The sequence below is a fragment of the Macaca thibetana genome, chromosome 11, assembly GCF_024542745.1.
Source record: "Macaca thibetana thibetana isolate TM-01 chromosome 11, ASM2454274v1, whole genome shotgun sequence".
Taxonomy (NCBI): Eukaryota; Metazoa; Chordata; class Mammalia; order Primates; family Cercopithecidae; genus Macaca; species Macaca thibetana.
In genome coordinates this window covers 14,557,391-14,582,562 of record NC_065588.1, presented here as the reverse complement: position 1 = coordinate 14,582,562, position 25,172 = coordinate 14,557,391, and the positions used below count along the sequence as shown (strand labels likewise).

At 36.3% G+C, this 25,172-nt stretch overlaps 1 protein-coding gene across 5 annotated transcripts in view; it reads right to left on the bottom strand.

Annotated features, from left to right (window-relative positions):
- ATF7IP (activating transcription factor 7 interacting protein) overlaps positions 1-24,670 on the bottom strand; it is a 134,972-nt gene extending 110,302 nt beyond the window's left edge. For 2 of the 5 annotated variants that reach the window (XM_050749356.1, XM_050749357.1), the window contains exon 1: positions 5,642-9,198. In XM_050749356.1, the coding sequence (XP_050605313.1) occupies positions 5,642-5,658 (17 nt within the window). In that variant the 5' untranslated portion in view covers positions 5,659-9,198. The other 3 variants (XM_050749358.1, XM_050749365.1, XM_050749359.1) reach the window with 3 other exon arrangements.
- Between the last annotated feature and the right edge of the window lie 502 nt (positions 24,671-25,172).

Here is a 25,172-nt window from a genome sequence, read left to right as displayed (position 1 = left end):
GGCTTACTTCAGAAGGAAAGACAGATTCCCTCAGGCAGATGCAGAAGCAACTCCTCAGACCTCTCTCCAGTGTTAAGGTCCCTCTTTCATTAAACTGATGAAGATTTACTAAATCAATTTGTGCTGTTTTCACAATTTCCATATTCACATATTAATGAATAATAACAGACGGTTACAAATCATCAACAGAGAACTCTTTGTGAGAGTTCTAACCTGGGCAATTAAAAAAACAATCACTTATTTGAATAGACATTAGGCTTTCTCCCAAACCACTTTCTTTTTTCAAAGTGTGAAGAACAGTAAAGCAGGGGAGTCACTGTTTCCCATGCAAGTTAATCACTTCTTCAATTTTCTCTAAAGCTGAACTCTAACTAGTAAACATTTTCCAAAAAGGCGTAACAGTCTTTTAGCTCTTCCTTAGAGTTACCAATGTCGTGGTATTATTTGAATGTTAACAAGCTGGCTTTCCTCTGGGAAATGTGGAATTCAAATTTAAGTCAGATCAAGATTATAAATTATCATGCTTCATGCATCATCAAGGTAGTCTTCACATAGCCACTGTAAATGTTAAATTAATAAATGTAAACAGTAGTAAGTTTTCAAAAAAACAAAGTTTGTAATGGCCTAACAGCCATTGTCTAATCTAGTGTACAGTTAAGAAAATGTTCTATTAGGACATTTACTCATTATTTTAAGTGATAAAACTTCTTAGCTCAACTAATTTGAGCAAAAATCTTTTATAAAATGTTATTTCATTTACCTGTTCAGTAAACCGCATAGCTTGAATACACTTTAACTTTTTCTTATTCAGTATCACCATTAAGAACATCAAGTTGATAGTGATGTCCTTTAATACAGTGATAACATTTAAAGAAAACAGAACTGATTATCACATAAAAGATCTCAAGATACTTATGTTTCTAATTAGTATTTCTTTAATCTCTTCACTTTCAATCAATTGTTACTTGTTGTTATGTCATTGGATCTCCTTCATTTGGCTCCCATGGCACTCTATAAAAAATTAGGACAAAGTGAAAGGTTACAAAAGGTGCCACATCTTCTAAAGAGTAAACTGACTTTATATATTCTAAGTCTCTCCTACCAAGTAAAGTAGGCTACATTTTACTTATGCTTACCTTCTTTTGGGTTAGAAGTTGTATTTTAGATATTTAAGGTTGCCAATAACCTATCAAATACGTAGGATAGATATTTAAAAGGAACTGTTTTCCAAGGCCACACAGGTAATGTGATTCACTGAAGAGGACCAGAGGTGGGCAAGAGGAGGCCCTATCTGAAGGAGACAGCATCTATACTCAGTTATATAGATTGCTATTCTCAAGCAAAAATGTTGTTTGCTTTTCAAGAGGCAAGACACCTAGATTTTTAGGTAAAATCTGACAACTTTAAATGTTAACAATTAGAGAAATGGGCTAGTGGCTAAAGAATAAAAACAAGAATAAAAGTGTTTGCTAGCTGCCAGTCTGTAGCTCTGAAAATGAATTTTTCTGAAAGAGAAATTACTGTTTTTATGATTCTCATTTGTACGGAAACACAGGAAACTCTAGGCCATGAATTCAAGTCATGTTTTTAGATAAGTTATTTTCTCACAGTATATTTGAAGAACTCAGCCAGACTATACCCAAAACATTTCTCCTACTCCTCTAAATTCTGTAATGTCAACATTCTATATTGGCTTTACTTAATAAATACATCTGCCATATCCATATACAACAAAGGATGGCTAATTTATGCTAACAGAGTAGGTCCCAGTACTACAAAAATGAATATATAACATTACTAAGTGGATATAGTGTTACTTAGCACTTCTTGCTTCTGAGCATGAGTTATACAAGAAATTTCTCATAGTTTTTAAATATACACTGATCCAATCACACTTGAAAAGGTATATGACACTTGGGAGGCAAATAAACTGAAATGCATTTGGATATTACTGAGAAAATTAGTATGCAAGATTTTTGCAGAGTATTTCAAGATACTATTCTGAAACATTATGTAAATTGATTCTCAGCATATGCTTGCCAAATAGATAGGAATTTTCCCCCATTTTATAGATGAAGAAACGAGAATCAAAAAATGGAATGAACGTAGGGCACGATGCCTCATGCCTGTAATCCCAGCACTTCAGGAAGCTGAGGTGGTCAGATCACTTGAGGCCAGGAGTTCAAGACCAGCCTGGCCAACGTGATAAAACCCCATCTCTACTAAAAACATAAAAATTAGCTGGGCAAGGTGGTACATGCCTGTAATACCAGCTACTCAGGAGGCTGAGGCACAAGAATTGTTTGAACCCAGGAGGTGGAGGTTGCAGTGAGCTCAGACTGCCACTGTACTCCAGCCTGAGAAACAGAGTGAGATTCTGTCTCCAGTAAAGCAAGAAAGGCGACTGGGGGCAGTGGTTTACACCTATAATCCCAACACTTTGGGAGGCCAAGGCAGGTGGATCCCTTTAGGTCAGGAGTTCAAGATCAGCCTAGCCAACATAGTGAAACCCTGTCTCTACTAAAAATACAAAAATTAGCCGGGCGTGGTGTGGGCGCCTGTAATCAATCTCAGCTACTGGGGAGGCTGAGGCAGGAGAATCACTTGAACCTGGGAGGTGGAGGTTGCAGTGAGCCAAGATTTCACCACTACACTCCAGCCTCGGCGACAGAGTGAGACTGTCTCGACAACAACAACAAAAAAAATTAGCAGGGCACAGTGGCTCACACCTGTAATCTCAGCAATTTGGGAGGCCAAGGCAGGCAGATCACCTGAGGTCAGGACTTTGAGACCAGCCTGACTAACATGAAGAAACCTCATCTCTACTAAAAATACAAAAATTAGCCAGGCATGGTGGTGCATGCCTGTAATCCCAGCTACTCAGGAGGCTGAGGCAGGAGAATCGCTTGAACCCGGGAGGCAGAGGTTGCAGTGAGCCAAGGTCGTGCCATCACACTCCAGCCTGGGAAACAAGAGTGAAACTCTGTCAAAAAAAAAAAAAAAGAAAAAAGAAAAAAAAAGAAAGAAAAGAAAAGAAAATGGAATAAGCTTGTCAACGTCAGAAAAAGGTAGGAAAAACAGTATTCAAATTCAGGTTTGGACCCTTGGCCAGTGTCACCACCCTAACATTTCTCTTAGAGGCTTACGTAGATGAAATTGTTTATGAAAAAGAGTAAACAAAAGGGGAAAATTTTAACAAGTGACAAAATAACATCATAAAACTTCAATTATTCAGCTCCCAGATTTATTATGCCCTCAATTACCCAGCATAATAGCTAACCTGGAATTGGAACAGAAAATCTGAAAACTATCACCAATCCCAAAAGTAATCATCTCAGTAAGGGGTAATTTATGCTTACAGTTGCAAAAATGCAACACAGCAGTGAAAGAATTAGCAATAATATCCTGAGTAACCACAGGGCGTTAATATTTCCTCATGTGCAAGTAATAATCTTGTAGAGGGCAGGGGTAAATATTATAGTTAGCAATAGAAGGCAAAAAGACTGAGTTATTAAAATTTCCCTAAGATCCCACTCAAGACCAATATAAACTGTTCAGTAATTTCAACATGGACAGTTTTTCTACCTTATATAAAATGTTTTAAATACATGTATTTTTAAACACTAGAGTCTCCTCCCCTCCCACTCTCGCCACCAAGATAGTGAGCTGTTATTACTATTAAAAGGCATGAAAATAAGAGTAATTAAGGTCACAGCACATTCACTTTTGTATGTCATGTTCACTCCAAGGATAACCTTGCTGAAAGGAATGATGAATAGAATCCCTCAAACACACTAAAATGTTTTTCTTTTTCTTAAGGGACAGTTCATATGACTGAATGATTTACATAAATTAGTGTTCAAATTATGAGAATCGACTATGTCATATAAGACAGTCCTAAAGATTTTGCAGTGTAGTGACTAAAGTGAAACAAAAATGCTAAAGCTATTGATGAAACTGAGATAAATACTGATCCCAGAACACATTTGAAGCCACTAAATAAATGGACACTGAATCAGTTAGGAAAAACAATTATTTTGTTTAAAAAAAAGTAATGAAAACAAATATAAACACAAGGCCGTGACAAGGCAACAATTTTAAACTGTTAAGTCATGTACATATAGATCTTATATTCCATCTTCATGAACATCAAAAAACAACACAAAGAAGATACATTCAAGAATAATTTTCAAACTGAATTCCACAGTGCCTTAAGAGGCCAAGGTTCTACAAACAAGTGAACTAGATTTGGATCTAATATAAAATTATAATTGTCAGATATGATCTTGTTTCAAAGTTTTGTTTATCTTAATAGCAAAATTATTCTCATTTTATTAAATACACATGGCATATGAATAAGTTTACCATATAAAATAAGTACATAACAATAAAATATTACATGTGTCCTTTTGTTTCTTAAGCCTTGCAGAATTAAGCAGAAACCATAAGTATTCCTTTTATATACTGGAATCCTCCCTAAGAGTTTAACTTGCAAAAAGTTTCTGTTTTTAGAAAGCTGCTCTACTCAGAAATTTAGAACTTACTGCTCTATGTCATATAAGTCAGGGATATATTCTTAATACTCTACGGACAAAACCAGGAGTATATTATACCAGCTAAAAAAGATTTTAATAGGTACTGCAATTTAAGTATTGCTGCTTAAAGTATGCTTTTTTTTTTCTGCTATCTGAAATACTACGCGAATAAGAATTTCATTCTCCCATCTTTCTGGTTAACCACAGACTTACAGTATCTCAATAAACATTTCTACTCCAGAACAATGTTAAGAAAGCTTTTTAAATTTTTTGAAATTAAATTTACAAAATCATTGAGCTATATTTCTTTTAAATATACTACAGGTTTAAATTAAGACTAAAATGAACATAATAATATCACTTAATTAACTAAAACAACTGAGTACTTCAGCTCTGATGGTATCTGAATACATTAGATACATTTTTTAATAAGAGGTATCCATGACTAGATGTGAATTTATTTCTAAATTCAAAATCTGAATCTGAATGCCAACTTAAGCAAAAAGTAATTTGAACAAAGAAGCAAAGCAGCCTTAAAAATATCTAAGAGTTGGATACTGGGAGGAGGCAGCATGATGAGAAAGAATTGGAACCCATAATGCCAAAAAAAGATTTTGGACAGTATTAAAAATTTTTTTTCATGCTTTATATAATTACCCTTCTTCCCAAAAAGCTTCCACACAATACCTCACAAAAACCTAGAAATATTGTAGTCTTTGTGCAAAGCAAGGCTTATTTACGGATCCTTTAAAAAAAATCTATTCGGATAATATATTGTTTTAATTTCTACAAATAAATATCAAACACACTAAAATAGCCTACACAAAAGGAATGTTACATTAATTAGGGCCAGAAAAGCACTACTGTGGTGATCAAATGTTCTGGCAATGACAGAACATAAAATGGTGAGAAAGTACAAGAATTTAACCTTTGACCCCACCATGCTATGTACTGTTTTCATAATAAAGGCTTAAAGGTTCTACCAAACATTTCAACTTTTTAAAAACCAAGCTCTAAGTTCGCCCTTCTAAGTAAACTCAGTTAAATTCCTTTTTTAAAAAGAAAAAAATGAGAATGTTTAAAGATAAAGAGTAATTGGTTCTTACCTCTGGTCCTGATGCATGTGACAAGTCTCCTCACTGGCATACTTGCTGCCTAAGCAGCTACAAAGACTAGGTTAGCAGCCATTTTGAGACAGCTGCACAGTCTCAGTTGCACAAAAGTGTAATTAAGATGGCTGCAATGTGCACTCAAGAACTCACACAGTGAAAACTCAGCTATGTAACAAACAAAGCCCCTCCCACTTTGTCAGCCTGCAGGAAACTGAACATAGGCAACAGCTAATGCATATACTGCAACAAACAATGCAGCTACACAGGACACAGAAAAAGAAAACAGAAGGCAGCAAGCCAGTTTTGTAACATAATGCCTGTGAATCCCGTCTTGCAATACAGACTTTGGGCACATCCAGATCCCAAACAACTTGAAATCCATGCCACATATTAGCAGTTACAGAGATAGAGCCAAATCACACAGAGCAAACATCAGGGAATTCGCTTGAAAGAAAGCCTCCATTTCAGTCCAGAAAAAAAAAAAAAAAAAGTTAAACCTTGCTCAAGGCCTTTTTTTTGGGTTTTTTTTTTTTTTTTTTTTTTTTTTTACCTTTTATAGTTTTATCATGAAAAGAATTTCAATTTTATAATTTCTAGAAAAGTGTTTAAATCCTGAAAATAGCTTGATTGATCAAGTTAATTTCAATTTATAGAAGGCTAAAGATTTTCTCCACAGAATCTAAGCCCCAAAGTGCTCAAATCTAGCAGAACAGTTAAAGCCTACAATTAAATTTTTGAACCTTGACAACAGGGTCTCTAGAAGATGGCAAAAAGCTTATTTTGAGTAATTTACCATAGATATAAAAACAATTTCTTCTCTTCAGTAGTACAAATGGTCACAAATATTAACATCCCCAGGTGAGTGTTTAGTCCCAGGGCAAATTACATTTCCTGCCCTGACACAGACCTCCCAACATTTTGATGTGAGTAAAAGCAAATAAAAACAAAGAATTATAGATTCTTTCTGATGGAAAGAAGGGAATTTTTAAAAAGGGTAAAAACTCAGTCCAATAATGGGTATATTAGCAAGACAAATTTGAGACCCAACAAATGTGGGTTGGCAGAAACACATCAATCAAAAAGAAGGGAAGGACAAAAGCACAGGGAGAACCTGTTCACATCAGCGACAGACTCCACGTTTTCTTTCTCTCTTCCTCAGTCCACCTTCCTAAAATTTAGCTAACCTGTGTATTTTGTCTCTATCCATCACTAAATATAGGTATTTACTAAAACGTTTTAAGGGTATAGGGGGTAATAGGGATATAGCTAAAACGAGATTGGCCCTATGATTTGACAATGGTTCAAGCTGAGCAATGGGCACACAGAATTCATTATCTCATTCTATTTTGGTATATATTTGAAATTTTCCATAACAAAAGTTTTTTAAATTACTTATCTTTAAAAGGTCCTTATGTATTTTCCATGAAGCAAAATGAATAATGTAGGTAACAACTGCTTTAAGTATATCAGAAAAAAAAAAGTTATACTTGATCCAAGTCATATTAATTCTTCAAAAATATAACTGTGATTCTCAAGCAAAGACTTCATTAAAAGCAAGACTTAGGCCAAGCACGGTGGCTCACGCCTATAATCCCAACACTCTAGGAGGCCGAGACGGAAGGCTCTCCTGAAGCCAGGAGTTTGAGACCTGCCTGGCAACAAAGCGAGATCTCTTTCTCTACAAAAAAAAATATTTTAAACATTAACAGGTGTGGTGATGTGAACCTGTAGTTCCAGCTATTCAGGAGGCTGATGCAGGAAGATCACTTGAGCCCAGAAGTTCAAGGCTACAGTGAACTTAACCACTGCACTCCATCCAGTCTGGTCAACAAAGCCAGATTCTGTCTCAAAAAATAAATAAATAAATAATATAATTAAAAGCAAAAGCAAGATTTGGTAAACTGAAAAAGGCTGGAATAGAACTGATATTACTTTAAGCACTGGAATCTATGTTTAATTGGGGGGCGGGGAAAGAAGGTACAAATAGCCAAAATATTCAGAGCTGCCTAATGAACACTTTCTTACATTCTGGAATATAAGAAATTGTTTTTAGGAAGTCTGATCCACAAAGATTTAAATTACGGAACTCACTGTCAAATGGATGATATCTTCTTCAAGCCTCCCTTCTCTTGCCAAATACTTTTCCGATGTAAATCCTGACTACTTTTTTCTTAATCTAAACATAATCTACCAACAGAAAGCTGCTGGCTACTAATAATACAGGTTGGACATCCCTAATCTGAAAATCCAAAATTCTCCAATAAAATTGCACAGAACTGATACAAGCAGAAATGCAACTTAGACAACACTTAGTACCAGCTGACAGAGCTTCATCCATCCCTTCACACATTGGTTCTGTTTCTGTGTCTGATGAAACAGTTTAGAAAAGGAAAATAATTAGGCTGTTATTCAGATAAAATAAGTGTCGAGGCCAGCATCTTTATCCCAAAGAAACTATCCTATTATAGTTTACTTGATATATCCTCTACATGATTCAACCTATATTACCCTATCACTAAAAATTATTTCCTTAATCTCTCCTTACTATGCACATCCCCAAACCAGGTATCATTACTCTCTCAATATCTTTTACGCATATCATCATTATACTTACCACATTTCATTACTTGTATCTTTATGCAAATAATCTTTATATAAGGATATAAATCACATCTTAATTCATTTTCCATTCTCTTCCATAGGATAAAACACAGTTATTTGCTCAATAAATAGTGAGCTAAAATTCTCAGTGTTTTTGTTTCTACCACAAAAACCTCAAAAGAACCTTCATTTTTAGGATCTCAACTCCTACTTTCTAAGAAGTAGTCAACTAATATGTCTACTAAGATTTTAGTCTTGGCCTAAAAACATCTGCACTTCAGAATCCAAGATGGAAAAATAACTTTTGTAGGGCACTTTTCAGGAACTACATAGGAACTACTATGTGCTTATGATAGATGACTCTGAGAAAATCTACAGGAAACCTAAGTGATTTACTTTTAATTTTTATTAATATTACTAAAAAAGCAAGATTCAGCTTGATTGTATAATGTCACAGATTACAAGAAATTTGTTTTATATAGGGTCATTTGTAATGAGACCAATCATTGTTAATTTATAGAATCATAACTACTTGCAACCAATTTCTAATGTTCAGGAAACAATTCCATGACTATCCAATGTTTAATCTTTTCCTAATTAAAAATCAGCACTTTCACAAGTCTTTTTGTTTTTTCGTTTGTTTGTAGACAGGCTGGAGTGCAGTGGTGCAATCATGGCTCAGCTTACTGCAGCCTCAACTTTCTGGGCTCAAGAGACTCTCACTTCAGCCTCTGGATTAACTGGGACCACAGGTGCACACCACCACAACTGGCAAATTTCTAAAATTTTCTGTAGAGATAATGTCTCACTATGTTGCTCAAGCTGCATTCAATTTTTTTTTTATTTCTCTCTTACAATGACCATGTAAAATAAGAGTGCTACAATCTCAAATTTTAAGACCAGTGAATGTAATCATTTGCCAGGAGTCACATAATTAGTAATGAGAGAAAACAAAAAAAAAACAACTAGAATTAACTCTAGTCAACCATTACATTTTTTTATATATTATGCTATTTGAAAACTTTGCATATGCAAATTATTGAAAACTATAGCATCTAAAGAAAAAGTTTCACTGTATTTGGTTGAGAGGAAATATATGTTTTGTTTATTTAATTAAGATGCTCTAATTGTAAGTTATTATTAACATTACACATATTAAAATCTAAAACGCATGTTAGAATGGTATTAAGATGATGAACTAAGAACACCTAATTTCACTCCCTCAAATCCCACTAAAACTACAATAAAGTTTTTTTTTGTTTTTTTTTTTAGGCATAAATCCTAAAAAACAGAGAGAAATAAGAGGTAACAGCCACAAAGATTTGGGAAGCTGAAAAATAAGCAGGACTGGCCAGACGTGATGGCTCACTCCTGTAATCCCAATACTTTGGGAGGCCAAAGTGGGCAGACCACTCAAGGCCAGGAGTTCCAGACCAGCCTGACCAAGATGGCAAAACCCCATCTCTACTAAAATACATAAATCAGCCAGGTGTGGTGGCGCACCTTAGTCCCAGCTACTCAGGGAGGCTCAGGTACAAGAATTGCTTGAACCTGGGAGGTGGAGGCTGCAGTGATCCGAAATCAAGCTACTGTACTCCAGCCTAGGCGACTGAGTGAGACTTGGTCTCAAAAATAAATAAATAAATAAGCAGGACCAGCTGTAACTAACGTAGCAATCTCTAAAACACAATATTCCAAGCTGCAGTGGTAACAAGTTAAGAACCATTCCAATTTACCTGGCAGAAACCTGAAAAATCATAGGAAGTAGAACTACTAAGCACCTTTGAAAGTCAGAGTGAAGGGAGCAGAGAGAAGGATAAAATGGCCAAAATAGTGACTGCTGTTTAAGAAGCAGAAAGAGATCTTAGATGCCTTTACCAAACACATTTAACAGTGACTATCTGCTCCTCCTAACCCTAACAAAAGTCTGAAGACAATATCTGCAGTTAAAAATGAGAGTATCTGGCCAGGCACGGTGGCTCATGCCTGTAATCCCAGCACTTTGGGAGGCCAAGGCAGGTAGATCAACTGAAGTCAGGAGTTCAAGACCAGGCTGGCCAACATGGTGAAACCCCATCTCTACTAAAAATACAAAAATTAGCCGGGCGTGGTGGCACACACCTGTCATCCCAGCTACTCGGGAGGCTGAGACAGGAGAATCCCTTGGTCTAGGAGGCAGAGATTGCAATGAGCCAAGATCGTGCCAGTGTACTCCGGCCTGAGCTTGAGTGAGATTCTGTCTAGAAAAAAAACCAAAAAACTAAGAGTACCATATCAAAAAGAGAAGGACCAAGTCCAGACTGCAGAGATCCCTAGTCCTCTTCATGAATCTCCCAGAGTGCTGGCAATCAGAGCCTATTTCTCTATTTATAAAAATGGACGACTATTCTCTGGGGGTGTCTGACCAGCACAAGACGTAAGACCTAAGGTCTCTGGAGAACTCTCCCAAAATGGCTCACCCAGATCAGCCTAAAGGGAAGTTTAAAACTGTCTAATTTAGATAAGGCAATCAACTTTTTAATCTTCCACATCACATTATGCAGTTAGCTAAGAAAGGCAATTGAGAAAAGTTTCCAACATGACAGAAACCAAAGAAAAACGAAAGCAAAAAAAAATACATGAAGCAATAGACTATGCAGGAATAAGAAAACTTCAAAAAAAATTAATATATGCAGACAAGATGTTATATTCTTGAGTGAAGAATACAATGCTACAGAAAAGGAATGAAAATTAAGAACATGATAGAAAAAAATGAAAAACTCAATAGAAGGACTCGATGATAAAGCTGAAGAAACCAACCTTAGCAAAAAGGCAAAATTATAAATCAGAAGAAAAGATACAATTGGAGTATCCATTCAAAAAATTCAAATTGGAATCACACACACACACACACACACACACACACACACACACAAACACAAAGACATCACCAATGAAATCATTTAAGAAAACTTTCCAGAGTTGAAGGGCAAGAATTTCCAGACCAAAAGAGCCCAAAGTATGCCAGCAGACCATAACAAACAGATCCACACAAGGGCACGTTCCATTGAAATGCCATAAGACTAAAGACTAATAATCAATTCTATAAGCTTCCACTGAGAGGAGAAATCAGAATGGCTTCAGATTTCTCAGTGGTGATAACAGTAGGAAGAAAATAATGGAGCAGTGTCTTTAAAATTCTGAAAGAAAAGACTTTCAACCTAGAATTCTATACCCAGCCAAACTATCAATCAAGCATGAAAATATAGAATGATATTTTTCAAACATGCATGGTCTTTAAAACCTGTATCTCCCATGCACCCTTTCTCAAAAAGCTACTGGAGAATGTGTAGCTTTCTACCAGCAGGGAAAATTCTAAGAATTCTCCTGCCAAGGACAGAATAAGTCGATAAAAAGACAAAGCATTTGGAAAACAAGGGTCCTAGAAGACAGGTAAGGAAATCTTCACTAACGGTTGTATTAGTCCATTCTTGCACTGCTATAAAGAAATACTTGAAAATGGGTAACTTATTAAGAAATGAAGTTTAATTGGCTCACAGTTTTGCTGGCTGTACAGGAAGTACAGTGGTATCTGCTTGGGTTCTCAGGGTGAGGGCTCAGGAAATTTACAAACATGATGGAAGGCAAAGGGGGAGCATGCACATCACGTGGCAGAAGCGAGAACGAGAGAAAGAAAAGAGGTGCTACACATTATTTAAATGACCTGATCTCACAAGAACTCAAGTCACTACTGCGGAGGACAGTACCAAGGGGGATGGTGCTAAACGATTCATGAAAAATCCACCCCATGACCCAATTATCTCCTACCAGGCCCCACCTCCAACATAGAGGATTATGATTTAACATTAGATTTGGGTGGGGATAGGGATCCAAACTGTATCAATGGTGAATAAAATTATACAGATGACAGTTGTATACAAGATGAGGTGAGCAACTAGGCCACACAGAAGCAGTGACACTCAAGAACTAAACATGAGTCAAGATTTTTGCTGCCACCTACCTGAGGAAATGTGTCTTATAAATTAAGTCTTTTAAATAAACATCAAAAGATTATTAGTAACTGTACCAAATCGTCTTAACTATTACTATTTACATGGAAGAGACTCATAGATGCAGGCATCCTGGTATAAAGCTGACATCATGAATCAACAACTGTCATAACTGTATCAAGGGAATGGATCATGATTTTCATGGTTATGTTCTACAGACCAGTCAATTCTGTGTAAGTAGGTTGCTTAACACAAGATCAAAAAAACAAGAATTACCTAAGACTAAATGAATGATTTAATTGTGGTTAATGTTTTATTTTAAATAGTCATAAGAGAAGAATACTTTCTTCTCAATCTATCTCTAACCTCCAACTTAAGGTGTACTTTATAGAAATAGTAGTATCTTTCCCCCTCAGAGATCAGGGGAAGAAATATCCTGTGAAAGGTTTTAATATAGGTTATAAGCTAAAGAAGCCACCAAAAACATTTTATGAATGATTCTATAGAAAAATACTGAATATCGGGCCGGGTATGGAGGCTCACACCTGTAATCCCAGCACTTTGGGAGGCCGAGGCAGGCAGATCACCTGAGGTCGAGCTGGAGACCGGCCTGGCCAACATGGTGAAACCTCATCTCTACTAAAAATACAAAAATTAGCTGGACGTGGTGGCATGTGCCTTTAATCCCAGCCACTCGGGAGGCTGATGGAGGAGAATCGCTTGAACCCTGAAGGCGGATGTTGCGATGAGCCAAGTTCGTGCCACCACACTCCAGCCTGGGCGACACAGCAAGATTCCATTTCAAAAAAAAAAAAAAAGGCCGGGCGCGGTGGCTCAAGCCTGTAATCCCAGCACTTTGGGAGGCCGAGACGGGCGGATCACGAGGTCAGGAGATCGAGACCATCCTGGCTAACACAGTGAAACCCCGTCTCTACTAAAAAATACAAAAAATAGCCAGGCGAGGTGGCGGGCGCCTGTAGTCCCAGCTACTTGGGAGGCTGAGGCAGAAGAATGGCGTGAACCCGGGAGGCGGAGCTTGCAGTGAGCTGAGATCCGGCCACTGCACTCCAGCCTGGGTGACAGCAAGACTCCGTCTCAAAAAAAAAAAAAAAGAAAAGAAAAATACAGAATATGTTGTTCAGCCTTGTCCAGAGACTGCTTAGAACAATTATTAAATATTGTATGAAGTATCATACTCAATCTTTTTACTTTTTATGACTCAGTTTACACAGTTTCAGTAAGAATCTGTTCTCCTTCCTACCAGGATAAAATTGGGTAAGTCAGACCAGGCACGGTGGCTCATGCCTGTAATCCCAGCACTTTGGGAGGCTGAGGCAGGTGGATCACCTGAGGTGATCCTCTTGAGGTCAGGAGTTCAAGATCAGCCTGACCAACATGGTGAAACCCCATCTCTACTAAAAATAGAAAAATAAGCTTGGTGTGGTGGTGGGCGCCTATAATCCCAGCTACTCGGCAGGCTGAAGCAGGAGAATCATTTGAACCCAGGAGGCAGAGATTGGAGTGAGCCGAGATTGCACCATTGCACTCCAACGTGGGTGACAGAGTGAGACTCTGTCTCAAAAAAAAAAAAAAAAAAAAATTGGATAAATCAAATTTGTAACCATAACCACACTGGAAATGTGAAATTTAAAAATGAATTTCAGGCTGGGCTCAGTGGCTCACATCTATAAGCAGAGCACTTTGGGAGGCCGAAGCGGGCAGATCACTTGAGGTCAGGAGTTCGAGACTAGCCTGGCCAACATGGTGAAACCCCATCTCTACTAAAAATACACAAATTAGCAGGGCGTGATGGTGCATGCCTATAATCCCAGATACTCGGGAGGCTGAAGCACAAGAATTGCCTGAGTCTGGGAGGTAGAGGTTGCAGTGAGACAAGATCATGCCACTGTATTCCAGCCTGGGCAACAGAGCAAGACACTGTCTCAAAAAACAAACAAACAAATAAATAAATAAGCACAAATTTCCTTTAATTAGGTATGACAGGGAACAAAAATTGCATCTTTTTTTCTTTTTTTTGAGATGGAGTCTTGTTCTGTCGCCCAGGCTGGAGCGCAGTGGCGCAATCTTGGCTCACTACAGACTCTGCCTTCCAGATTCAAACGATTCTCCTGCCTCAGCCTCCCAAGGACTGCATCTTAAATATAGAAATCATGCCTACTAAATCTTCACGAGAAATCAATTTAGTATCTCTTCTATAGCTTATAGATTCCAAGCTTTGAAGGGAATAAAGAATAGTATTTTCCAAAAAACCTGGAATACTGATAAATGTGGGAATCTCAGAAAACCCCAAGATACCCTACAATTATAGGTACTGCAGATGAAAGAAAGTTCATTGAGATAAGTCAGATGACTTGGTTTCTGATAGTGGAGACAAGCTAATAAATAAATAAGTCAATTATAGTACTTCACAAAACATCCATACAGAGGTTAACTCTTATCTTCATATCAAATGGACATAGTTTTGTTAAGCACACAATAGGGATGTCTTACTACATCATAGGTCAATACCTCAATAGACCTATGTGACTCAAATGGCCAAAGAAAACATGAAAATATACCAATTCAGAAAATCATTTAACAAACTTTATGGCCAAATCTATGCCTTAAGAGGCTGCAGCTTGATTTCAAGGAAGGGCTATCGATGAAAAATGATACTTGGTATCAATTTTGAGTGAACACGTCCAGCAGATTTTTTAAAAGGAGAGCAAGGAGTAATTCTATGTGGACTTAGTACCCAAAATGTCTTCATCCCTAACTTTGCCAAGGATGAACACTGCCAAACCTTGCAGATATGACAATTAACGTGAGAAAATGGCTGCTTTTTCACCAGGAAGATGTTTACTGTAAATTTAGTGAATTTAGTAATCTTGTGGGTTTTTTTCCCTTTAAATACCCATTTGTTTTTAAATGAGTCAGTCCTAAAACTGGTCTCCATCACAAACCTTTACAAGTAAACTACTTTCCCAAATGCTTATTTACCTTACTAGTGAGTGGTATTATGAAACCCACCTTTCCAAGTTACTTTTTAAATGCATTTAAATTCTAGCTCCAGAAATCAAGAATATTATTTTCTATAAATCTCCCTGCATTGCAGGGCTCCCTGCACATAGTTGCTTCTTAATAAATATTCATGAATGACTAATTGATTCACCGATTGATTAAAACTAGAGATATGTGTGAGGCACAGATGCTAAGCATTTTATATATCTAATCGTATTTAACCCTCAAAACGTTACCCTGTAGGAGGTAACTCCACATTTTAAAGATAAAGAACACTGAGAGGAGACACTAATTGCCCAGGTCCCAATACAAAACTACTGTTCTTTCCACTTCACTGTGTAACTAACTGATTTTAGGAAAATTCTTTGACTTTTCTTTTGTTCTTCTTTTCTTTCTTCATTTATTTATTTACTTTTATCTTTCAACGTTTAAATCATTTAAAGTCAGTTTGGTGGGGGAAGAAGATTATACAAACCTAAAATACAAAATAATATCATTCCATCTTTTCCTCAAACCCTTATTAATTTATATACGCAGGCTCTTCACAGTCATATTTTAGAAACTTTTTACTAATAAGCAAGCAAAGGTGCTTCCTTGTTTTCTTAATTTTCTTCTGGTTCTTAATGAATGACATTGAAGATTTTTTTTCCCTAAAACTATTTATAATTTTTCATACATAAAGTGCCTGTCAAATCTTCCCATATGACAATTTATCATGTGGTATTTGCCATTTGAGTAAATTACATGTCTGATTTTAAAAAAAGTTCTGACATCTGTGGATAATGAGTTAAATAAAAGAAAATAATTAGAATATCTTATTCCCTTTTTTTCACTTCCACCTAAAACGTAGGAATTTTATTCTTTTGATAAGCAAGTATTTATTGAATATTAATACTTTAATACTGTAGAAAGCAATCTTATACTTTTAATAGTGGTCTTATCATACCTTGGAAAGAATTTGTCTTAAAAAATTGTCAGATATATCAATAAGATATGATTCCTAACCCCAGGAAGCTTATAAAGTACTACACAAATAACTATAAACATAAAAGTGGAAAGGAATAAATGCCTTTAAATATATATATAAAGTAAAGCAAAGAGAAAATAGAGAATTTCCAGCTGAGAGTAACAACATGCTTTATTAGGCATATTATGTGGGTGCCATGGCAATTATGACTTTTATTCACAAAAACCAAGGATATGTATCACAGAGTTATTAAGAGTTCTCCTAACACACTACCTTTCTTTCTGGCCTCTGAGATTTTGAACATACTATTTATTCCCTTTACTAGTATTATCTGTCTAATTCATTGTTTAAAATACAACTCCCATAAAATCTCCTTGATATCCTTCCAACACTCTCACCACTTTCTGTACCCTATAAAAACATCTCTTGTTTTACTTGTCATATTCCATAGAAAGCTACTTTTAACTATTTACTTATTGATCAGTTAAGTTTTGCCTATGTGCAGAGGATTTACAACCACAATCTTTTTACCAGTGTATATTACAATGCTCCTAGAAGTCACATTTTTGGCCAGGCACAGTGACTCACACCTGTAGTCCCAACATTTTGGGAGGCCAAGAGGGGAGGATTGCCTGAGCCCAGGAGTTCAAGACCAGACTGGGCAACATGGCAAGACCCCCATCTCCACACAGAAAAAAATTATAAAATTACCTGGGCATGGTGGCATGTGCCTGTAGTCCAAACTACCTAGGAGGCTGAGTCAGGAGGATCCCTTGAGCCCAGGAGGTCAAGGTTACAGTGAGCCATGATCATACCACTGCACTCCAGCCTGGCTGACAGAGTGAGACCCTAGTCTCAACTAAAAAAAAAAAAAAAAAAAAAAAGTCACATTTTCCATCACGGAAAATGTGTATTTTATACATACAGTTATAAAGAGAAAAAAATAATCTGTATAAAATAATGCAAACATAAACTGTTCAAACATTTGTCACTTAATTCATCTACAGTCCTTTTGAACTAAGCAAGTTAACCTGTAAAGTTCAAAAATACTACACTGAGTTTCAAAAATTAGGAATTCCAAATCTCGCAAAACTAATCATAATTTAATGTTTTCAGTAGCAAGCAGAGAGGAGGAGAATTCTATCAAATATAAATATTTATAATAACTGGGACCCCAGTCACAAATCACGAACACAAAACCCCCAAAATACCATTTCAATGGAAGACATACAGAGTTATACTATAACTGAACCTAAATCTTAAAACAGAGAAATAGTTTTCAGTATCAAATTATGAAGTACTTTGAAACCACTTCTCCCAATTCCTTATATAGCAGAAAATGCTATTCATTAATATCCATTTCTCTTTTATAACATTCTCTAGTTTTAGCTAAGTATATGATTATCCAGCTAGATATATTTCCCAGACTTCCTTTCACAGCTAAATATGTCCCAATGACTAAATGATCACACATAAACTATGAGTCAAAGTGCTATGTGCCACTTCCATATCATGCTCTCAAAAGAGTATGCACTCCCATTGTTCTTTCTTCCTTGCCTCTAGCTAGTAGAACTAGAGAGTAATCATGTTTCCGCTAGTGATGGAAGCTATATGTTAAGGCAAAATCACTTATCAACTCTAAACAGTCTTACTTTGTATGGTTACATAAGAAAAAAACACGTTATCATCTTTAAACAACAGAAATGGAGTCTCCTATACTGTGGCAGCTTAGTTTTCACTCAAATTGAATTCACTTCAGACATTTATCACCTAAAAGGAAACAAAAGAGTTCAAAAGTGGTCCCTCTTTTCCCTTATGCTTTTTACTATTTCTTTCTTTTCCTATGACATTCTATCTAATAAGAGTAACAGGGCAGATATACATCTAAGGCTCCAAAGCCTTAGCTGGGAATGAGTTGCAGCAGTCAAGTCATTCTTTATTGTTCCATCAAAGTCTCCTGGTCCTCAAAACAGCAGATTCCCTTTCCATCTTTTAGCTTTATCCTACTACAAAATGGTAGGCATTATCATTGAGAATTACTGAACCAAAGAAAGTTCCTTTTACAGCTTTGACAGTTCTGAGGATAACTATTCTAACATACAAATCAAATTTCTTATTAGAATGTTAAAGTGCCAGGAGTGATGGACACATAATTTCTAGGTACCAAACCAGATAATATTTCCCCCAAGTAGCATAGGGCTATACGAACAACAAAGATAGGGAGAACGGATCATATATAGTAAGACATTATGGCATTACTACCTCACATCACCATCATACAAAGGGATCCTCTCTCCTAAACACAGCTAGTTACTACCAGTTATTGGATATAAAAGAACACAAAATGTTTCTTGTAATACTCTGAGCAATGGAAAACTGCAGACATGAATAAGTGCATATTTCTGATGGTTTAATAAGTCATCTTCATTTCACAGATTCTCATATTCATATAGGTCAACTATAAAGAATCTCAGGAAGATAATAACAGTTCCCTTAGGCCTCTGGCATTTTTTTGAAAAGTGGCTGAGGTACCGGAGTCATCTTCTTAAAGATTCTAAAATCCAAATGATCGAAACTTAAAATTGAAAACATTCACACCATATAAACAAGCACTAGCAGCCCTGATCTACTCATTCTTAACTGAAAATGCTCCCCAGCACTCACTCTGTCTCCAATACAAAATGGTTTCCACCACACAAGATGAAATCATCGATAACTTAGTTTTGTTTTCAACAAATTAAAATGCCTGGAGAAGCCCCTGATTTACTCTGTGGACGGCAGGACAATCTGAGAAAGAACATGGCAAAGCAACATTTAAATAGTCTTGGCCTCTCTAATAAAATATAAGGTCAAACATGCAAGAATTTTAAAAGAGAGTTCCACTAAAGGAAATATCTTAATATTTTATATCTAGTTTCCAGATTTATTTTCATAAAGCCAATAATATTTTATCATTAGAGTTCTATATTTCCTTGATTTCTTCTTTTCATGCCTCCACTAATTTACAAGTTTAGCTCAATAAAAATGATATTTTTGGCAATAAACTGACTCTTGAATCAATTATTTAAGATAGTAGAATTATAGCTGAAATACACCCTTATTAATGGAGATAATCTTTTTCAATGCAATCAGCATAAAAAAGAGATTTAATGAAGAATAAACTTATTCTAATAATTAGGGAAACATCCTTATGAGAAAATATAATAATTTAATGATACTAAGGAAATTAAAATAAAAAATTTTTATCTTTATTATGAGATTAAGGTCCACTGTGGCCAGAAAAGGAATAAGGTACCTTTTCAAATTGTCTTTGTTTAAGAAAAAAGGATTTTGATTTCAAATATTGTACAATACTTTACTTTGCGACTTATTTTTACCATGTCTAACTTCACACTGACACTATTTTTATGTCATCATGTCCTAAGGCAGATTAAAAACAGAAATATAATCTTATATCATCTCCTAATTCATCTCTACTAAAATTATAGCTGCACCAAGAAAACATCTTCCTGAAAAGTCACAGATACCACAAATTCTCCCAGAGTTCCTAGCAAATAGTACATTTTGGTAGTCTACAGGAAGGGTGTAATACTCATGAATTTAAAAAAAAAATAGTATAAGGTTATAAATTCACCCAATGTAAATTTAATGGAATTGTAACCAAAACCATTAGCTAGCTTTTTCTTTTCTTAATTAACCAAATGAACCTAAAGTTCATCTGCAAAAACAGCCACAATTAGCTAAAAAAATTGTAAAATGGACTTGTGAGTGGCTACTGCATTTTATATAGGATATAGCACTACAAACACATATTTAAATTGTGTACAATCCTACAGCAAATAAAACAATGCAATAATGCTCTAAGAATAAGGCCCAGATACAGTCATTGTCAATCTCTGTTTAAACTATGTATTATATGTTCTTTTGAGAAGCTAATGAAAGCTGTCACTGTTTCCCCAGAAAAGTGCACATACGAGGCCAGGCGCAGTGGCTCACACCTGTAATCCCAGCACTTTGGTAGGCTGAGGAAGGCAGATCACCTGAGGTAGGGAGTTCGAGCCAGCCTGACCAACATGGAGAAACCCCGTCTCTACCAAAAATACAAAATTAGCAGGGCGTAATGGCACATGCCTGCAATCCCAGCTACTCGGGAGGCTGAGGCAGAAGAATCATTTGAACCTGGGAGGCAGAGGTTGCGATGAGCTGAGATCGTGCCATTGCACTCCAGCCTAGGCAACAAGGGCGAAACTCCATCTTGGGGGGGAAAAAAATGCACACACACAGACTCACATAAAATGGTGTATATCAAATATCGAGGGATCGGTAGAACCCCTAGAGGCCAATGGACCCCAGGTTAAATATTCCTAGTATATGAATCAGAATTGTTTGCTCAAATCTAGCTCATAAGTTAGCAACCAAACCAATAAGAAATGGATCAAGTCTATGGAAACTAGATATCTGGAAAAAATGGAAATTAGTAACTTATCTTAACACAAAATATGTCAAAATACAGACATGTCCACATAGATGTAAGAGTATTTTTTAAGTTTATTAAAACTTCCAGAAAAAGTTCTAGTAAAAAAATTAACAAAACACATGAACAAGGCTGTGCACGGTGGCTTACACTTCTAATTCCGGCACTGTGGGAGGCCAAGGCAGACGGATCACCTCAGGTCAGCAGTTCAAGACCAGCCTGGCCAACATGGGGAAACCCTGTCTCTACTAAAAGCAGGGCGTGGTGATGCACGCCTGTAATCCCCGCTACTTGGAAGGCTGAGGCAGGAGAATCGCTGGAATCCAGAAGGTGGAGCATTACAGTGAGCCAAAATCATACCACTGCACTCCAGCCTGTGAGACACAGCTAGACTCCACCCCAAAAAACAGTAATAATAAAATACAATATAAATATGTAATTCACCTCACAACAGGTAATATTTTCTAGGCAGACAAGTGCTGTAGAAATCACAAAGGAAAAAGGCAGTGCAGGCTGGACATGGTGGCTCATGCTTGTAATCTCAGCACTCTGGGAGGCTGAGGTGGGAAACTCTCTCGACCCCTGGAGTTCAAGACCAGCCTGGGCAACATAATGAGACTGTGTTTATAAAAAAATAAAATAAAATAAAAAAATTAGCAGGGTGTGATAGCCTTCACCAGTAGTCTCAGTTACTCCAGAGGTGGGAGAATTGCTTGAGCCTGGCAGGTCGAGGCTGCAGTGGGCAGAGATCACTGCCACCGCACTTCAGCATGCACAGCAGAGCAAGATCCTATCTCAAAAAAAAAAAAAAAAAGCAGTACATTTTACAACATAAAAATGCAAAACTTCTTAACATATAAAATCATAAACCCTTTAAAAGGTAATTTTAAAATTACTGTGACAAATATTAAAAGCTAAGGACCTCAAAGCCATAAGTAGCTGTTACTAACAAATAAGAAAAACAGTAACACTCACCATAGAAAAATATACAAAAAGCCAAACAGCTAACTCACAGAAAATGAAAAAAAATGCACACATAAAACAACAACAAATTCAACTTCATTAGTTATCAAAAAAAGTTAATGAGCCACTATTTTTCACCCATAAGATGGTGGTATTGAATATGATAAAAAATGCTTTCCAAAAAAAAGTTTTTATCAATTTTGCAAATTACTTTAAAAGTCCTTTGAAAGTAATTTCAAAGAAATATTCTGAGGTATAGTACAAGAATGTTCACTGTAGCATTATTTTTAATAGAGAAATGAGCAACAAGCAAAACAGGAAACAAAAAATGAAAGGTTTAATAAGTCACAGTACATTCTTCTTAAAGATTATAATATGTAACCATTTAAAAACGTGTTTAAAAAGAATATTTGATCATGTGGGATATTACAATAGAGTATCATGTAACCATGAAACATATTTTAGAAGAATTAATGGGAAGACACTCATAACATTAAAAGAGTAGAAATGAAATTATGGTACCAATGAAAAACTAATTAATAAACATTTATAGATTGCTCAACCATGGAAAAGTGAAGTCACAAATCACCAATACCTTCAGAGTGGTTATTTCTAAGCATTGTTAATTAATTTTCAACATTTTCCAAATGTTCTATAATGAGTAAGTTTAAAAATATTTAAATACATTTATCACATATGCAAATCCTAATTTAAAGCAAAAATAGTTCTAATTATTTAATAATTCAAATCTGTCTTTTCTAAACTACATACAAAATCTTAAATTTACAAAACCACAAAGATTTCAAATAACTTCAGTAACTTGGTATTCATTCCTGGAGTAACCTAGTCTTAATAGTTACATATGTTGGATATGTGTCAAAATTTTGTGGCATCATAACCACCAAACTAAAATTTTAAAATACACTTGTTATCAACAAAGTACTAATAAACTAATAGTTGGTGTTCAGGCAATTAATCTTATTAAGTTTATATGGTTATATCTGCCTTGTAAGAAACATGACATCAAAATTGTCCCATCAAGAAATGTTCTTCATATTCGAGTATTTTCAAATACCTCTTACTACCTTCAATATTAACCTAAGAAGCAATCATCTGTATATTCAAATGAAAACATACGCTTAAATATATACACCAAAGTATTTCATTTTTCTGGAAATGTAAGGTGTACCATGCCCTAAGATCAAAGTTCTTTTGTTAACCTAAACATTTATGTGTATTTTCTACTCTAAAATGCCTGAAATAGCATGTGGTAGAAAGGGGCTGCTAGGTAACCACCCCAGAAACATAAAAGGGAGAAAATTACACAACTGTCCTCTAAATATACTTTGTGTGTAGAGGACCTTAGAGATTCAGGAACTACATCAGGTCAAATATTCTGTTGAGAAAAAAAGAAGAATCTTTCCTAACTCCATTCTATCTCATATGTGACGTCATTTAAAAATCCACCAACCAAAAGTATTACTTTCAATTACATCTAGTTAATATTTACTAATGGCATTTGTTTTAGGCAATAAAAATTTCCCTAAATTAACAGAGATTATAAAGCAAAAGGCACGTCTTCATTTGACAGTAGACTGATTCAAACTTAAAGAGTTACAACCAACCAAGAAACCAGTTGTTGTATATATGAGCCACAGATGAAATCTACGGAAAACATTTGCATTTTTTTTTGCCTAGTAAGAAAGAATTTGCACAACGGGAGAATCATAACAAATCTTATATAACTTCCCCCAGATGTGTTACATAAGATTTAACTATAGTTGACACTACCATTTTAAACTAATCAGTAGCATATTTATAATTACTTTCCCTAAAAAAACTATTAATAAAACCAGGAACATACTTACAATTAAAAAATCAAACACAGCTGCATCTAACACACATGTATACAGTATAGTGTTTAAAAGAACAGATTTTTTTTTATTAATGGTCCACTTTCCTCAAAGAGGCCTCAGGGTAATGGATGTTCTTTCTAGAATTCTTCATCAGAAAAATTTACCAAATAAATGTTATAGCTTACATATCATAGCAAACAAAAATGCTAAGAAAATGAGTTGATTAATTTAAAAAGCAACAATTATCTAGCTGAAGCAGTAATGAACAAGTCACCTAAAGAACTTAAAACATGTAAAATCCAAATGCCCAGAAACATACAAACTGATCAAAATTAAAACTTCATTTACTTAGGATCAAATATTTAAAACCAAAATAATCCTCAGATTGGGATTTCATTTTCGATCACACTGTAATTTCTTCCACTATTCCCTTTCCCCCAATATTCCCAAAACTAAAGTTCTTTCTGTTTTGTAAACATTCCACACATTCATAACACAACAGGTAAAAATAGGGTTAAAAATGTATTTGCAAATATGCAGTCCAAATAAATGCACTTCCCGTGAGAACACCACTAGGTGCTGATCTTTACCACCCTAAATATAAACCTCAATCCAGCAATACTTTAAAACTGAAATTATAATCAAGAACCAAAAAAGACAATCAGTTTCACAGAAAATTAAGTCCACAGCTTCTCAAAAAATCGAAAAAACAGAGAAGAGCTTGAGGTCGGCCCAGGAGTACAACATTAGAGAAATGTTTTTCTTGAAAAATGTGAGATTTTAAGGGTAACACAAAGAAACCCCTCAAGAACGAGGAAAATTAAATCTAGAACCCAAATGGCGTCCAACAAGAACATTAGATCTCGAAAATGAATATTGCGCTTGCGCAGCCACCGCCCCGCCAGCTGCACAACTGCAGCTAGAGCCCGACCCCGCAAGATCACGTGCTCCCATGCAGCGCCGCCCGCAGCTCCGCAACCGCGCAGGCGCAAACACAACTCCCGCAGCCGCCATAATGCGGTCTTGACTCCTCAGAAATACAATAGTAATTTAAGAAACTGTGGTTTTAACAGCCCCTGGGATTCACATATACCTTTTGGGGCGGAAGCTGAGGGAGGGGGAACCAAGTTCCTTCCTACAGAGCCGTCCCGCGCAGCCGTCCCCGACGTTGCCGCCTCAGCTTTTCGCGCGCTTCAGTCTCCGCGCCGCCGCTGCCACCGCCGCCGCCTCCGCAGATTCAAAAACAAACCCGCTTCTCCCTTGCACGCGCCGGGGCCGTTATGCAAATTATTGTGGGCGGGGCTCCGGGCTCGTGCTATGTACCCCGCCCACTGTGCTATCAGCCAATAAGCTCAAGGACTAGCCATTCCCCATGCAAATTCTGGTTTTTTATTTGAATGAGGGAAATTGGCCCCGCCTCCTGCGTGGAAAAGAGAAGGAAGCCCGAGGTGGTGGCGCTGCGTCTCTCAGTTGCAGTGTGAGGTGTGTTTTTTGAGTGGAGCTTCTTCAATCAATAAGTAGCACTTTGTGAGCGCCCTCTATGAGGCTTAGAAAAGAAAGAAGGAAGGAGGTAGGTGAGAGTTAAAGAGCAGAGGGAAAAATTTTCAAAAAAGCCAGGAGTATGTTGATTTATTCATCATTTATGTTTTAAATT